An 18,727-nucleotide genomic window follows, 5' to 3' on the forward strand; every position below is an offset into this window, starting at 1 on the left:
TTCTGCAGCTGTACAGGGCTCTGGTGAGACCACACCTGGAGTACTGTGTGCAGTTCTGGTCTCCAAATTTGAGGAAAGACATTCTGGCTATTGAGGGAGTGCAGCGTAGGTTCACGAGGTCAATTCCTGGAATGGCGGGATTACCTTACGCTGAAAGACTGGAGCGACTGGGCTTGTTATACCCTTGAGTTTAGGAGACTGAGTGGGGATCTGATTGAGACATATAAGATTATTAAAGGATTGGACATTCTGGAGGCAGGAAACATGTTTCCGCTGATGGGTGAGTGCCGAACCAGAGGACGTAGCTTAAAAATATGGGGTAGACCATTTCGGACAGAGATGAGGAGCAACTTCTTCACCCAGAGAGTGGTGGCTGTGTGTAATGCTCTGCCCCAGAGGGCAGTGAAGGCCCAGTCTCTGGATTCATTTAAGAAAGAGTTGGATAGAGCTCTCAAGGATAGTGGAATCAAGCGTTATGGAGATAAGGCAGGAACAGGATACTGATTAAGGATGATCAGCCATGATCATATTGAATGGTGGTGCAGGCTCGAAGGGCAGAATGGCCTACTCCTGCATCTATTGTCTATTGTCTCTTGAGTGATTTTTAACTTTGTACACCCTAGTCCAACACCGGCATCTCCAAATCTTGATTTAAAAGGTTTCTGACAAGAAATGATCCATGCCTATCTTTAAGAATTTTGTTTTATCTGAAGTTTAGTGTGCACCATTATCAGAAATAAATATCATCACTCTGATGACTGCTTAGGGTGGGTCCCCCAGGGCTTACCTGTCTTCTCTTAGTGTCTTTTGTTTGCTGTGTGTTTTTGCATTTAGGTGTTTGGGTAATTTAGGCATCACTGATTTTCATTGCTCCCCACTTATCAGCTGTGCTTTTAGGGGCAAAGCTGTAAGCTCTGGAATCCCGTCTCTAATCTTATGTATGGGTTGATCCAACTGTGTAATTCTAAGGTTATGTGCTGCAAAGAGAGCAGCTACAGTATCATTGAACTGTTTGTTTTTGTCAGACGATGGGAAGGCGGTGACCCCGGTGTATCCAATCAGAAGACTCCTACAACTATCCTCCTGACGCCTGACGGAAAGTACCACAGCTTTGGTTATGCAGCCAGGGACTTTTATCATGACCTGGATCCAAATGATTCAAAACAATGGCTCTATTTCGAGAAATTCAAAATGAAGCTCCATACAACCAGTGTAAGTTCCAAATCTTCATTTTATCTTTTTAACTTACTTAAGTTAGGAATTTGGTGAGTGGAGATTGTGAGTTGAACCTAAAAAAGCGAAAATGAGCACATGTAGAATTCTGTCCTGTAAAGGCAAAACATTTCCACTGGAAGTTACTGGTAACTCCGGGATTAACTGGAAGACACATGATTTTTTTGATGCTTCCCTGAGGATACCATTTGGGGGTGGGGCTCATTGTTGAGAGTCACCTTATTGTCTTTCCCTCCAGCCTCTTGCTGTAGGATTAGTTCCCTGACTTTTACATTATTAGATTACCTACAGTATGGAAACAGGCCCTTAGATGCAACAAGTCCACACCGACCTTCCAAAGAGTAAGCCTTACAGACCCATTCCCCTACCGTATATTTACCTCTGCCTAATGCACCTAACACTGTGGGCAGTTTAGCATCGCCAATTCACTTGGCCTGCACATCTTTTTTTGGATTGTGCGAGGAAACCAGAGCACCCAAAGGAAACCCACATGGGGAAAATGCGCAAACTCTATACAGACAGTCGCCCGAGGCAGAAATTGCACCCAGGTCCCTGGCGCTGTGAGGCAGTAGTCCTAACCACTGAACCACTGTGCCACCCCTCATTCATGATATATAGAGAATACCAACAGAATATTATTTCTGATCTCTATCATCTTGAACTTCGTATGTTTTGTGTTCATCCCTGAAAAGTAAACATTAAGAAATGAAATTAGCAATTAGCTTTGTGGCAATGCAGTGCTACAAAAAGCCCTTTTGAATCTAAGCAACATTCTTGTCTGATAGAGTTGTTCCATGTGTAATAAGTCTACAATATGTTTTACACAATACAAGTCTACACAGTCTGACATCTACACTGGAAGAGCTTTAAATTAAAAAGCAATGCATATGTTTTGATGATAATTAATTGGCCTCTTTATTCAAGCCTTATTACTGGGCTATTCAGAAGCAAGCTGGACTCAATAGAAAAGTTGAGTCCTTGATTGATTTAAAAATGACCTCTATTACCATCACAGTAAGCTTCCCAATTCTATGCTGAAATCTATCTATAATGGTGGGTGACCTTTCATCTTTTCCACAGTTATAATTAGGATGGCGTTGACCTTTCAGATTAAAGGTGGTGCTCCTATGGTTTAGCTGATCTAGGTTATTTTCTTAAATTAATGCAAACTGAAATTATTTGCTTTGAAAGCTATCCATTCAAGTATTAGAAGCCTGTTTTTTTTTTGTTGCAAATTATAAGGATCATACCATGTCAGCCTTTTGAAATAGCTGTTAACATGAATCAGTTCCATGCAAAACAGTATTAAAGGCATCACAGTCTCAAATGTAGTTTTTATCACTGATTTAAGTCATGTTAGAAAAATAATCAAGTGTAGTATGTTCCTTAAAGGTAACAAGAGGCTGCAATTAAGATGGAAAATGTTTCTTCTTTTTATTTGAAATTCTCAGTAATTTTCAGTGAATAACTTCTTATAGTCATGGATATTATAATTGTGTGGCCCACATACCCTAGCAACAGTGCACTTATCTCATACTACTTTGCTTAGAGAGATGACATTTTCTTCCTACCCCGTTTGTAAGGATCTGCAACAATATTCAGCCTGTATGAAATATCATCCAAAAAAAGTGCAAAGAGCTAACTTTTGAGATGAATATTGGAAAGGAACATCAGCTTCAAATGACAGTCTCAAACTTTCAAAGCCAAGGATGATGAATTTATGGTCACAGGTCAGACCATTACAGGGACCATGTGCAGTTGGTGTTGGCAGCTCACCAACATGACTCTGGCATGTGATCAGTGCTCCCTGTACTATTCATCAGTTGTACACATGCTTGAGGATGGGGAAGGGTCAAGAAGTCAAGCTTAACTAATGCTTTAAATGAAGACAGCATGTTTTAAAGAGAAGGCACACTCTTGTTGCACTTTACAATTTCACAAGTGGCAAAACATCTGCAAAAGACCCACAGAGGCCATTCAAGTTCTCCGATGTAGCATTGAAAGCTTTCATTCGAGATATAGTTTGAATAAGGGATACGTTGTTCACTCCAGAGGGCAGAAAATCTTCCTGGCAGCACTTCTAACACTAGGATTTGGAGGTTAGGACCAAGAACTTTGCTCCCTATGTATTGCTGCAATATAGAAATAACCTAAATGAGATCACCAGTGTTATTAAAGTAAGAATACCTCCCTCTCTGTTCACAGCAGCATCTAACCACTCAGACCATTTCCCTTCCCCACTTCCATTTACTCTCTTACAATCATTTCACGTCACTCTTTCTCCTTCTTCCACACACATTCTGCACATATTACTCTCACAGCTGTTACAGAGATCTCTTCCTCACATCTTGCACATTACAACCACGTTGTTCAACCATGGCAGACCAATTTCCCTAAACAGAACTGTCAATAATATACTGTCAGTTTTCTTGGAAGAAGATGATTATGTGCAAACATTTGGTTCAGAGATTGTGAAGAAGCTGAATCCACTTGCATCCTCTCACCTATGCAAGGCAATGTGCATGGACAACAAGAGAGTCCCAGTGGTGAACAGTGACAATGCCAGAAGAGTTGTCATTGAATGATTCTTCATATTGCTATCTGTTTCCACTTTTATAATAAAAGTGATAGAGTCATACGGCTGTACAACAATAGACCTTTCAGTCCAATTTGTTCATGCCGACCAGACATCCTAAATAAGTCTAGCTGCATTTGCCAGCACATAGCCCATATCCCTCTAAACTATTCCTATTCATATACCCATCCAGATGTCTTTTAAATGTAATTATACCAATTTCCACCACTTCTCACTTCTGGTACCTCATTCCATAGAAATACCACCTTCTGAATGAAAAACTTGCTCCCTACATTCCTTTTATATCATTCCCCTCTCACTTTAAACCTGTGCCCTCTAGTTTTGGATTCCATCACCCTGGGGAAAAGACCTTGATATTTACCATATCTATACCTCTCATGATTTTATAAACCTTGCTAAGTTCATTCCTTAGCATTCAAAGCTCCAGGGTAATAGTCCCAGCCTATTCAACCTCTCCCTATAGCTCAAACCTTCCAACCCCGGAAACATCCTTGTAAATCTTTTCTGAACCCTTTGAAGTTTTGCAACATATCTCCTGTAGCACGGAGACCAGAATTGAATGCAGTATTCCAAACATGAGTGAACCAATATCGTATAGAGCCAGAACAAGAACTCCCAACTCCTCTACTCAATGCACTGACCAATAAAGGCAAGCATATGAAATGCCTCCGTCATTATCTTGTCTACCTGGGTTTCCACTTTCAAGGAACTATGAACCTGCTCATCAAGGTTTCTTTGTTCAGCACCACTCCCCAGGAACTTACCATTAAGTGTATAAGTCCTGCTCTGATTTGCCTTTCCAAAGTGCAGCACCTTACATTTATCTAAATTAAACTCCATCTGCCACTCCTTGGCCCATTGGCCATTTCATCGAGATTCCATTGTACAGTAAGGTAATCTTCCTTGCTGTCCACTTCACTGTTTAGTGTCATCTGTAAACTTACTAACTATACCTCCTATGTTAAAAATCACACAACACTAGGTTATAGTTGAGTTATAGTGTGTGATTTTTAAATTTGTACACCCCAGTCCAATATCAGCGTCTCCAAATCATGTGTACCTCGTATGTTCACATCCAAATCATTTATACAAATGATGAAAAGCAGTGGACCTGGCACCAATCCTTGTGGCAGACCACTGGTCACAGCCTCCAGTCTGAAAAACAACCCTCCACCACCCCTCTCTGTCTCCTATCTTTGAGCCAGTCCTTACCAAAATGGCTAGTCTTTGCTGTATTCCATGTGATCTAACCTTGCTAACCAGTTTACCGTGATGAATCTTGCTTCTATCTCTTCCTGAACACACTGCATGATAAACATTAATCACTTCCTATACCTTCACATCTCTCTTCTTTTCCCCATTACACTAAAAGCTTAACTTTATCCCTTCTTTTCATTTCAGTTGCTGACAATGTAGAAACCTCTCTGCCATTTCAGGGAGAGAAAGCCAATTACTTGAAGATGTAGTGTCAGTCAATCTGATAACAGAGAGCATTGCATGTACTTTAGAAGGTTGGCTAGAGATGGGACTTCTTCATGTACTAAATCACTGACCACTTGTACAGGGTCAGGACACCGTTAGTACTAGGTTGCCAGTGGGCAAAACTATAAAAGAGCACTGCTGCAAGATGACAAATGGGACGACATGGAAATACCAGATGCATATGGCAGTCTGTGACAACCTTACACACAGTGGTTGGGAACTTATTTGGCTACATGTGAAGGTGAACAGAACTTCAGGAGGGTTGGCCACCTGTGTGTGGGGCAGACATTTCCACACAATTAGTTCTTCTCATTTCATGCATATGCATGTGTGGAGTAAATGCTACGTATTATGGGTGCTGGGAAGGAAATATTGCCCTTCTCTAAGAACCAAATTTAACAGTTAAAAGGTACCTACATAGCAGTTCACTCTCTGTAACTTAGAAGCATCATTCAACTTCTCGTCATCAATTGCATCCCTCCCTGGAAATGTTAGACCAAGCAAAAATAAGCACCATGCTTTAGCAATGCTTCCACTGTGGTTCTCCTGAAGACTGTCCAGAAGTCTAGGGAAGATTTTCTTCCCTATAGGAGGCAACAAGAAATCATCCCAACTGACATAGGCAACCTGGAAAGTGATGGTGGTAGAAGTCAGACTCCATGGGCAACTCGAACCAGTGCTGCAAAAGAGGAATGACCTACTACACCAGGGTATGTTTCACTCTAAGTCAATATTGTAAGGTTTCCACTGCAAAGGACTGACGTATTGCAGGTTGAGTAACAGGCCTGTCCATCAGATACCTCAGGAGTGACCAATGTCTATCACTTCACTGCACTTACCGTCTAACTTTGTATCTAAATACCCATATTGCTCGAACAATTCTGGTAATCCTCCTCAGCCCCCATTCAACAGCATTCAAATCTATTGGAAAGTGTAGTATCAGAACTGAGCATAAAATTACAGCTTTTATCAATCCAAAGCAAATTAAGAATGTCATAGGACAAGAATGTTGAGTTGAGTTTGGAGATAAGCTTTATCTATTTGAATGCCAAAGCATACTGAAAAGGCTTTTTGATCTTTGTCTGGAGAATATTTTTGGATTAATTTTGCAGTTCTTCCTGGTATGTGCTTAAAGAAATAAAAATGGGCCCATTCTGCATCATGAGCAATCTACCACAGCAGATTGCGATCCATGCAATGAAGACAAAAGTTGCCCTTGGACCTTTTCAATTGTGTATACAGTTACTATTGAATGCAATGCTTTGTATATTGTACATTTTATGCAAGGCCACAGAGACCCAATTTCTCCTGAGAACTATAGAGAGGTATTACTCTGAAAACTAAATGCACTCAAAAAGATTTCAGTATGGTTGTTTGATCATATAGAATAAATTACTTTTGAGAAGAAATTGCTTTTAAGTGGAATGCACTTTCTGTGATTGGATCGAGTTCTAACTCTGTGAAAGCTTGAAAATTGTCATTTATGGAACTATCATCGTGTGATGCATTTATTTCTTTCACTGTCTTCTAGAATCTCACAATTGAAACAGAACTGGAGGCTGCCAATGGAAAAAAGGTCAAGGCTATTGAAATCTTTGCCTGTGCTCTAATGTTCTTTAAAGACCATGCATTACAGGTGTGTTAGAAATGACAAAGAACTTATACACAATTCTTAATGTTATGTTCATCAGGTAGATTTGATGGAATGTTGAAAATTATGTTTATTTTGAACTTGTGCTGCTGAGTATTTTACTTTATGAAGTATTGTGACTGGACTGTTCTCTGTTACAATAAGATTTGATATTGCAGTTGATCAAAACAATTTTAAAACTTGATGCTGCCAATCAAAAGAATTAGTGGCATTTCTACTGGATGCATCTGTTAATCTACAAACAACTGTGAAAGTTATTGTTGCTTATTTTTGGATCCATTTCCTTTCCTAAGTGATTGTGCAAAGGATAATTACAGACTAAGAAAATCAACCATACTTAAAACAGCACTGGAATTCTTAGAAATTTGATAGTTCTCATCAACAAAGAAACTTTCATTCAAACACCTGTGGTAATCTTCAGTTGTGAAAAGATGTTGGCTCACTTTTGTAAGGTAATTCTTGCCAGTAAAGGTGTAATTCAGAGCAGTCAAATTGACCTTCACAAAGTGCTATTCCTTTACACTTTTATCTTTATAATTCTATATCCCAGTAATCACCCACTGCACAGTCAAAAGAAGTGGATCCAAAAATAGACGACAATAACTATGTTTCAAATCTTTAGAGCTTATTTTATGTTAATATGCAGATATATATATAGAATTTACTTTACTGATAATTAGTAATAGTGCCAACATTCTATGGCCCCTCACAATGGAATGTGTTTTTTCAATAAAGTTTGATGTGTGCAAGCTGTAAACATGTGGAAATCATGTTGTAATTTATAGCCAGGATGTTGCTGTAGAATTCTCAATGAAGAAACAAGGAAGCTGTCACCTACATCATTCTATTTTTAGGAGCTGAGTGATCAGGCTGGTTCACAATTTGGAAACCCAGATATTCGATGGGTCATTACTGTACCAGCTATATGGAAGCAACCTGCAAAGCAGTTCATGAGGCAGGCAGCCTACAAGGTATGTTTATTTACTGAGAGAAGTGGACTGTGCTTCTTAATCCAGTGGCGAATTGAACCCATAGATTGTTTCAATTTCATCAACAGTACCACATGTAAGAAGTTAGATTGCTCAGACAACCTGCAACATTCTGTCTGAGGCATACATAGCAGTAGAACCTAGTGATTGGCTTGAGGATCGGAATTTATTATGAACCAGCTGCAGATGAATAAAATGCTAAGAAAAAGAGAAAATTGATTATGAAAATAAATTGGCAAGAAATATAAAAGCACATAGAAAGACCTTCTACTGGTTTATAAGGAAAAAAAGGAAGTAGCTAAAATAAATTAGAGACCCTTGACTGATATAACTGGGGAATGGTGGAAACGAGGAAATGATAGATAATTTAAACCAATATTTTGCATCGATCTTCATGGTGAGGACACCATGAACATCTGATAGATAACAAATAATCAAGATGGGAATACAAGGAAAGATCTTATAATGGTCTGTATCATGAGGAACAAAGTATTTGTCAAACTAAGGGGATTAAAGGCAGACAAGCAGCCTGGAGCTGATGACTGACATCCAAGGGTTTTAAAGTACATTGCTGCAAAGATAGTGGAGGCATTGGTTGGAATATTCCAGAAGTCCCTGGATTCTAAGAGGGTTAAATTGGATTGTAAAACTATTAATGGGCATCCCTGTTCAAGAAGGGAGGGAAACAGACAGCAGGTAACTATAGTCGAGAGTGTGTTGCTGGGAGAGTACAGCAGGTCAGGCAGCATCCGAGGAGCAGGAGAATCAACATTTCGGTCATAAGCCCTTCATCACTGAAATGCCCAAAATGTCGATTCTTCTGCTCTTCGGATGCTGCCTGACCTGCTGTTCTTTCCCAGCAACACACTCTTGACTCTGATTTCCAGCATCTGCAGTCCTCACTTTCTCCTAGTAAGTATCTATAGGCCATTTAGTCTAACATCTGTCATTGGGAAAATGCTAAAGTTCATTATTGAGGAAGAAATAACAGGACTTTTTAGAAATACTACCACAATCAAGCAGGATCAACCTGGATTTGTGAAAGAAAAGTCATGTTTGACAAATTTACTGGAGTTCTTTGGGGAATCATGAGCAGTGTAAGTAAAGTGGATCCAATAGTTGTGTATTTGGATTTCAAGAAGGCATTCTTTAAGGTCCCACATCGAACATTGTTGCACAAGATATGAACTCGTGGTATTGGGGATAGTATATTAACATGAGCAGAGGATTTGCTAACTTTTAGAAGACAGAGTTGGGATAAGGGGATGTTTTCCAAGACAGCAATTCGTAACAGGTGGAGTGCCACAGAAAGCAGTGTTGAGGCCAATTATTTGCAATATATAATTATGAATTAGATGAGGAAGTAAACTTATTGTAGCCAAGTTTGTGGATGAAACAAAAACATGTGAGAAGGCAAGTAGTGAGGCAGAAAGAGTCTACAAGGCAATGTAGACAGGTTAAGTGAGTGGGCAAAAAATTGACAAATGAAATATAATGTGGGAAAATCTGAAGGTATGTGCTTTGGCAGAAACAATAGAGGAGCTGAATATTATTTTAAAGCAGTAAAACTGCAGAGAGCTACAAAGGGATTTGGGAATTCTCATGCATGAATCACAAAAAGCCAGCATCCAAGTTAATATGTAATAGGGATGACAACTAGAATGTTGACCTTTATTTCAAGGGAAATAGAGTATAAAAGTCGCAAGGTTTGCTAAAACTACACAAAGAACTGGTCAGACCTTCTTCTGCTCCTATATCTTATTGTTATATCTTTTGGTCTGAGATTAAGCCATTACTCATTAGGTAAAGAAAATGAGAGATAATCTTATTGAAACATACAGGATTCTGTAGGGGAATTAGATAGGGTAGATATTGAAAATATATTTCCACTAGCAGGGGACATGTAAACTAGGGAACACAGTTACAGAATAAGGGAACGCTCATTTAAAACTGCGATGCAAAGGAATTTCTTCTCTCAGAGAATAGTGAATGACTGGAATTCTCTACCCAGGGATTTATGAATGCTAGATCACTGAGAGTATTTAAAGATCTTTGAAGTATAAAGGAGTTGAGATCTATAAGGAACTGACATGAAAGAGGAGTTGAGGCCTTAGGCAGATCAGCCATGATCTTACAGAATAGCAGGGCAGGCCTGAGGGGCTGAATGGTCTACTCCTACTCTTATTTCAGATTTTCTTACAAGGTGCACTTGTTACTAACTCCACATGTCTGAGGAAGAATGTTATTGGGATTCTATAGCATTAGTTAATATTTAAAGTTTATATCTTCTTTGCAAATGATATTACAGAAATAAGTATGACCACAATAATTATATGGGCACTAAAATATTGCAAGTCAAAGGCTCCATGTAACTGTAGCAGGGGACTTGTGTGTTGACACACATGCAGCACACAGGTGAAAGTTTTGCAGAATATTAGTCCATATGTTTGTAAAATTAACAGATGTTCTTTGTTTTTATAGACACATTCTGTCAAATCTCAGTTATGGTTTGATGAATGCACAATTAGTTTAATGTACTAATATTGACAGTAAACACAAGGAGGAAGACACTTTAAAAATTAATACAAGAAATGAAGACAGCAAGCACAGTAATGTGCTAAATCTATTTTCCTTTCCTTTCTGCTTTATTTTGCACCTTTTGTTGTCAGTCACAGTCAGAGAATTTTTTGTATGAATGAATGAACCAATGATTCTATGTTGTGTTTCAGACTTGGAAATGCTGGCTTTGTGGTGATAGATTAGCAAGGACTTGGATACCTGGAAATATTTCTAGCATTTGTATGATATTAAGAAAACATTCGTTGCCTTCCAAAGAAATACCAGGCAGGTTTGTTGTTTGTTACCAGAGAGTACACAAAATTAATCTTAGTTATTTTGATAACAAAAGGCTTCCAAATGGTAACTTGAGATGCTAATTTGGACGAGCTAGTTCTGAGCCAAAATTGTCAAAAGCTTACAGAGTAGTCACCAATTTCTCTAATTTTGCTGACAGAATCCAATAGCGAAATACATTTAAATATTCAAATTTATGAAATAATACATTTTCAGTGATACTTAAGGATACTGATGCAATGCTAAATGCCAACTTGCAGTAAGAATACAGGTTAAATTTTCAGGGCAACAACTATTTCTAAAGCATTCCATAAAATATTAAACAAATTTTGAAACTATTGAAATTCTGTCATTGGTTTGTTGACATTGAAATTGCACTAAAAACATTCATACACACCCATCTTGAATGTCATGTTGAGAATCAAATTGTTTAGGCTATTACAGATCTAAATTTTCATCTGTTGTTTGGATAACTTACTTGCAGAGATTTATTTCAATGTCTTTCATTTGCCTGCATTTTTGGCATAAAATCTAGTCTATTGAATGAAAGACCTATCCTCAGTATCCAGAATACACATATAGGCATTGCTTTTTAATTACAGGGGAAGTAGGTTTAAATTTCAAAATAATGTTAAAAAATCACAAGATGCAAAAGCAATGTTCCAAAGGCAATTTTAAAAAAAAATTATATTTGGAATGAGGGCGTCACTGGTTAGACAAGCATTTAGTTCCCATCTCTAATTTCAACTAAGAGTTAACCACATTGCTGTGTGATTGGAGTCACATGTAGGCTAGATCAGGGAAGGACGTCAGATTTCATTTCTGAATATACACTAGTGAATCAGGTAGGTTGTTATGACAATTAACAGTTGTTACATGGTTGCCATTAGACTGGCTTTTTATTCCATGTTTCTCATGATTTCAAATTTCTCCATCTGCCATGATGGGATTTGAACCCCTTTACCAAGAACATGAGCTTGGGGTTTTGGATTACTGTACTAGTGACATTACTGGATTATGCCAGTACACCACTGCCTTCCTGCAAATAGAATATTATAATTTTGTTATTGAAGTCTTATGGTAAAATGGTCAGTTTTATTAATCTAATGGGGAGGCAGTGGTGTGCCGGTAACACTACTGTACTCTAGTCTAGAATCTCAGGTCCTGAGGACATGAGTTCAGAGCCCAACATAGCAGATAATGAAATTTGAATTCAATAATAAAATATAGTCAGGAACAATGAACTAGTCTCAAGGTGACAATATAACTGCTGTTGATTATTATAAAAATTAAAATAGCTGACTAACCTCCTTTAGGAAAAGAAATCTGTCGTCCCTACATGCTTACATGTGACTCCAAGCCCACAGCAATGAGACAGGCTTTTAACTACTCTTTGGTACTTAGGAATGGGCAATAAATGCTGACCTGGTCAGTAATGCCCACATTACATGAACAAATTGTGTCTAAAATGGAAAGTTTTAAAATGAGTAGTGTTAAATAGTCGGAAATTTTCATTTAAATTCAATCCATTTCCAAAACATGTTGAAAAGAGAATATGTAGCTTGGTAAAACATCTCTGATTTGAATGAAAATGTAAGTGGTTTCTAAACCTTTTCTAAACTGTAAAGAAAAAAGTATCTGCAGTACTGAAAGGAAAACTGTGCTTGAGAAATTTCAATATGAAGCTAAATAAGACTGCAATACAGTCATTTATTGAGAGAAATGTGTGGATGAGTCTTTCTAAACTGAGTCATTGTTAATAAAGTGGGATAACTTAATAACTGTTGAATCAACTGCAGAGCAGGAGTTGGGAAAATATGCCAAGGCAACTGTAATATTTGTTTCACCTAATGATTTTTAGAGGAGGTGTTGAACTGAGCATCTGTCAACTGACTTCGATGCCCATTATTTGAAGATGAGAATTCTGTTAAATAAAAATGTTTTACTGAAAAACTCAACTGATGAGAACAAGGGAAAAATAGTCCACCGCGCATATTTTACTTACCTTCCATATTTCATATATTTTGATTATAATTATTGAATCCTTATAACGTAGCAATCTACTCATTAATTTTATGAAGGTTGCAGAGTATCACTCTCTACAGAAAGGGTTCACTAAGTGAACTTAATCTATATAATTTGAAAAGTCTAAGAAATCTATCAGCATAACTGATGAGATAATGTACACTTCTTGGCTTTCCGGCTGTGATCGACTACATTGGAAAGGCACTGATATGTTCCAACTAGGCTTCCAGATTGAAATTGAATCAATTCTTTGTTTAACCTACTGAGATAATGTTGACTGTATGGTTGTGAATATCCACAGCCTGTACCATACTGTACCAGCCACAGGCTGTGTTTAATGAATGATAGAAAATGAGACGATGAGAAGCAAAAGCCAATCCTAACAAGTTCAGATGTTTAAATTAGACATAAAACTTAATGTATGCAATGTAGAATAATCTGACAAGGATTATTGATGAACCACGAGAAGTTATGCAAAGTATAGATAGAATTAACGGTAGTTGTTTTTTCCCTACAATGAGGGATTTCAAGACTAGCGGGCACATTTTTAAGGTGAGGGGGAGAGATTTAAAAAAAGACGAAAGAGGCAAATGTTTTTCGACAGAGGGTGGTTCACATGTGGAATGAGGGTGGTTCACTTCCTGAGAAAGTGGTGGATGTGGGTACAATTTCAGTGTTGACTGTATTTGGATATGGACATAAGGATATGGGCCAGGAGCAGGCAGGTGGGACGGATTTAGTTTGTGAATATGTTCGGCATAGACTGGTTGGATCGAAGGGTCTGTTTCTGTGCTGTATGAGTTAAAGTGTAATCTTAACTTCAGAAGAATAAACAGATTCAATTCAGATTATTCAATTCAGAATGAACAAATCTCAATCTAGAATGTTTAATACAGAAATAGTTTAATTTCCAATACTGTAAGGTTAGCATGTATAGGACTAAAAAGAATACTTGTGATTCATCTTATTGGTCCCAGTTTTTAGGAAATATACCACAGCTCACTTGTGTCTTTATTAATTTTTTTTTTGAGATAAATATCAAAATCTCACTTCATGAATTTGCTATAACTTTGGGCTCCCATTGACTTCCTGGGCAGTTCATTTCATGTCATTTGTATTCAGAAATTAGCATTTTTTTTTAGCTACCCTGAATTAAGTGCTGCTGTGGAGTTTAAAAAAGAACCTCTCCTGAGACCAGATCTAAATTAGTTGTTAAGTAAATTGATTTTAAGAGAATGTCTCCCTCAAACCTATAGTTGTTTTCTGTCTTGCTGAACAACACAGCCCACGTACTGGATTGTAATCTGATATCATGTGCTGCATCTGGAGGTTTCAGAGGAAGGAACAAAGAACATACTACAGAGATAGAACCCTGTTTAAATCAATTTATTTGAACTTGAATTGATCCCCAATATAATTTAGCACCAATAAAACGGCACCTCAAGTTGAAGTCTGACAAATCAGAATCATGATGTCAATTTCAGCTCTAACTGATAGCCACATTAGATCCAAGAGCGTAACATTGAATTTAAAAAATTTAACTGGGGGGGACAATTAAATACAAAACTTGAAATTAGACATTTATTCAGTAAAGAATGAAAATGTATTCGATTTATATTATTGCATGGCATGCATCAGAACAGAAAATTCGAGTAGTAAACAGAAACAGGAGTCTTCAGCAGCAGTAAGAAGAATGAATGATTGGAATGTGATTATTCTTTATTTGGGGTTATATTTAATTAGCAGGAAGTTGTAATAAAATGGACTAATTAAATGTTATAATAGTATTTCAAATCTTTTGATGTTAAGCCAAAACTTTGAAATATGCAAGAACTATCCCTTTCAAAACATATGTTAACAACACATCCTGAAATTAGTTTTGTTTTTGTCATTGTGGCTGTTTCTGTCTATAACTGTGTAAGTGTAAAAACTTTTATAGTCAAACATTCAGAAATCTTTAATTATTACATGTTGTTTCATTTTTCAATGAAATAATGACTAACTGTGACGTAACATGTGTGATTCTTATGTTGTAATTCCATTTATTTTGGAGTTTTGGATTTTGAACTAGTAAGATATGTGTTTGGTCTGTGTCTATGCAGGAATGTAATGAGTAAGTTTTTAAAGTATTTTTGCAGCCTGTTATTTACAAACATAGTTTGAGAGAGAATTCTTGGAATTTAATGGGGTTCTGTTTACGTTTGGAACGTTTTACAAGCTCTGAATAACTAGTGTAGTGCATTAGTCTTCAGTTTGAAGACACTGCAATTTTATTTGGCTCAGGGAAACAAAACTCAGCTTCACAAAAGCCCTTTGGGTTTCAGATTTTGCAAAATGTCTGGCGGAAGCTGGACACATAAGGCAACTGCTCCTGAAGTAGAGGAATGGTTAGAACTGTTAAGAAATAGGAGAAAGAAATATGCCTTCTAGTAGCCAAATCCCTAGGACTTGAGGACACAACACACCCTCAACCAACTGGTAGGACCGCTCCAATTGATGAGTGACCCGACCTGAGATGGATATCTGTACAGGTCCCTGACAAACTGACTTTTAATAGCTGGGCTGTTGCACTGGGCTTTCTGGACTGACCGTGACCCACTTGCCAGTTTGTAATGAAATGGATCCCCTCACTCTGGATGTCTCTAGCTATTGACTGTCCTAGCTCCTAAACTGATATTGGATGATACTCTAGACTTACTGTTGCTGGTTTAACTTGTTTTCCAACCAATAACACTCAACCAATCAGAGTTCTTAGCTTTCACCAAAAAAGGCTCCTGTCTGTAGGGCTGTCTCACGTTTGATTATAATGGCCTTGACGGTGTAGATCCATTAATGTTATCTTCAAGTAATAAAAATATGTGCTGAGAGTGAACATTTGCCTTCTGCGTGTTTCTGAATCTGGCCTCAGTCTGCTTCAACTTGCCTGTACCTAGCCACTGAGATCATCACCATCATCAAGAACTCAGTTCTAAGGGCACTCTGTTTCCTTTCATAAGGTTTCAGCTTATCCAGAAATCTTGATTTCTAATAGCAGTTACACTTTTAGTTTTCTTAGAAACTAGAAGGTTTTTTTTCTCTCTTTGATTGCCATCTACCTCACAAAAGTACAAGGTTTCAAAGCAACAACTGCATCACAATGCAAAGCCTTCAACAATGTACCCTGTAGAGAAATGTAGAATCATTAATCACAGCTTCTGGATTGCCACATTTAGCTACACATGGATGGACTCGAGAAGTTATCAGTTTCAGAAGCATTATGATTGAAGTGCTGATTGAAGTATACCACAGTAGGATAAAGTCAGAAGTCACAACACCAGGTTATAGTCCAACAGGTTTGTTTAAAATCACAAGCTTTCAGAGTGCTGCTCCTTTATCAGATGAAGTCACCCCAGTCCAATACCAACATCATACAACAGCAGGCTTCATCCTTTCAGACTGTAAATTCTCTTTACTGGAGTTCATTTGGGATTTTCCCAACAATCAATTCATAGTCATTATTAGACTCTTAATTCCAGATATTTATTGAATTCAAATTCTATATTCTGCAGATATGAGATTGGAACCTGGCTCCTCAGAATATTACCTGGTCTCTGTATTAATAGTCTAGCAGTATTACCACTAGGCCATTGCCTGCCCATAGATGTGGTGAAATGTTGTGTTTAATTTATGATAGTACAGTAAAAAGCGTATGCATTATTAAAGCTGAAAATGTGTTGCTTGAAAAGCGCAGCAGGTCAGGTAGCATCCAAGGAGCGGGAGAATCGACATGTTGGGCATGAGCCCTTCTTCAGGAATGAGGAAAGTGTGTCCAGCAGGCTGTTCCTGAAGAAGGGCTCATGCCCGAAATGTCAGTTCTCCCGCTCCTTGGATGCTGCCTGACCTGCTGCGCTTTTCCAGAAACACATTTTCAGCTCTGATCTCCAGCATCTGCAGTCCTCACTTTCTCCTCTATGCATTATTAAAGTCAGGCAATGATTTACCAGATCTGTAACTGAATGAAGGGATTGGGCTTACACTATAATGAGAGACAGGACAACATTCCTTGGTATGAGGAGGGTAAGAAGTGAGCTGATTAAGGTGATTGAAATAATAAATGGAAGTCACAGGGTACACTGGGAGCAACTCCTCCCGATAGCAGGAGAATAAAGGGGAAAGGTGTCAAAACGCAAGGCTTAAAATCAACAGGAATGTCAGAAAAAAAATCTATGCGTGCAAAACATTATCTGAATACAGACAAACAGCTCTGAAAACCAGTGATAAAAATCAACTAAATTAATTAAAACTGAGATTGATATTTTGAAGGTGAGCATATTAAGAGAAATGAAAGGTGTATTACAATCCAGTGATCTGGACAGTGAACAAAGTGTCTTTCCAGAAAATTGTATATGACAAGTTGTATAAATATCGTTAGAGAATTGAAAAGCTCAGGCAATCACAGCTAATAAACTAGCAGTGCAGCTCTAATGGGCCAAATGGTTTCCTCTAGTTTCTAGATGTGTCTTATTTAGGACTAATCTTCCTCTACCGTTCACCTCCACAGGCTGGTCTTGCATCTCCTGATTGTCCAGAACAGTTGATAATTGCTCTTGAGCCTGAAGCTGCCTCCATCTACTGCCGGAAACTCCGCCTACATCAGATGATAGATCTCACTGCCAAGGAGGCTGTCAATGGTTATAGCTCCACAGAAACACTTGCATCTGGAATAACTCATGGTATCTTTGCCTGCTTATCATTTTGGTATTTGAAATTGTTCGGTATTTGCTGACTCAAACTATTTCTTATTAGAAATGGTGCAGTGATGGTATATACCATTCTTTTTAATCCCAGTATTAGCAAATTAGATGTTTTTCTTAACTGAGATGTCTTAGCAATTTCTGTTTTAAGCTTTTTTCTTCCTTTCAAACACACTCGTAATATTCAAAACTATAATGTGGAATGTTGAATTTTCTCTGTGTTAAAAAGATCTTATATTGTTGAAAAGCATTGATAAAATATGTCTCTTTTTCATCTGAACTCACCTGTACTACTAAATGATTAATAGTGACAATTAGAGTCATAGACATAGAGTAATAGAGATGTACAGCATGGAAACCGACCCTTCAGTCCAACCTGTCCACACTGACCAGATATCCCAACCCAATCTAGTCCCACCTGCCAGCATCCGGCCCACATCCCTCCAAACCCGTCCTATTCACATACCCATCCAAATTCCTCTTAAATGTTGCAATTGTACCAGCCTCCACCACATCCTCTGGTAGTTCATTCCATTCACTTACTACCCCCTGTGTGAAAAGGTTGCCCCTTAGGTCTCTTTTATATCCTTCCCCTCTCACCCTAAACCTATGCCCTCTAGTTCTGGACTCCCCGATCCCTGGGAAAAGACTGTCTATTTATCCTATCCATTCCCTTCATAATTTTGTAAACCTCTATAAGGTCACCCCTCAGCCTCCAACGCTCCAGGGAAAACAGCCCTCGCCTGTTCAGCCTCACCCTATAGCTCAAATCTTCCAACCCTGGCAACATCCTTGTAAATCTTTTCTGAACCCTTTCAAGTTTTACAACATTTTTCTGATAGGAAGGAAACCAGAATTGCGTGCAATATTCCAACAGTGGCCTACCCAATGTCCTGTACAGCCGCAACATGACCTCCCAACTCCTGTACTCAATACTCTGACCAATAAAGGAAAGCATACCAAATGCCTTCTTCACTATCCTATCTACCTGCAACTCCACTTTCAAGGAGCTATGAACCTGCACTCCAAGGTCTCTTTGTTCAGCAACACTCCCTAGGACCTTACCATTAAGTGTATAAGTCCTTCTAAGATTTGCTTTCCCATAATGCAGCACCTCGCATTTAGCTGAATTAAACTCCATCTTCCACTTCTCAGCCCATTGGCC

The 18,727-nt window shown here is 38.2% G+C and overlaps 1 protein-coding gene across 6 annotated transcripts in view; it reads left to right on the forward strand.

Annotated features, from left to right (window-relative positions):
* hspa12a (heat shock protein 12A) overlaps nucleotides 1-18,727 on the forward strand; it is a 263,037-nt gene that overhangs the window by 222,045 nt on the left and 22,265 nt on the right. For all 6 annotated transcript variants that reach the window (XM_072557347.1, XM_072557349.1, XM_072557348.1 and 3 more), the window contains exons 4-7: nucleotides 1,026-1,212; nucleotides 6,843-6,947; nucleotides 7,817-7,933; nucleotides 17,370-17,541. In XM_072557347.1, coding sequence (XP_072413448.1) covers nucleotides 1,026-1,212; nucleotides 6,843-6,947; nucleotides 7,817-7,933; nucleotides 17,370-17,541 — 581 coding nt within the window. The remainder of the gene's footprint in view (nucleotides 1-1,025; nucleotides 1,213-6,842; nucleotides 6,948-7,816; nucleotides 7,934-17,369; nucleotides 17,542-18,727) is intronic.

Source organism: Chiloscyllium punctatum, chromosome 38 (genome assembly GCF_047496795.1).
Source record: "Chiloscyllium punctatum isolate Juve2018m chromosome 38, sChiPun1.3, whole genome shotgun sequence".
Classification (NCBI taxonomy): Eukaryota; Metazoa; Chordata; class Chondrichthyes; order Orectolobiformes; family Hemiscylliidae; genus Chiloscyllium; species Chiloscyllium punctatum.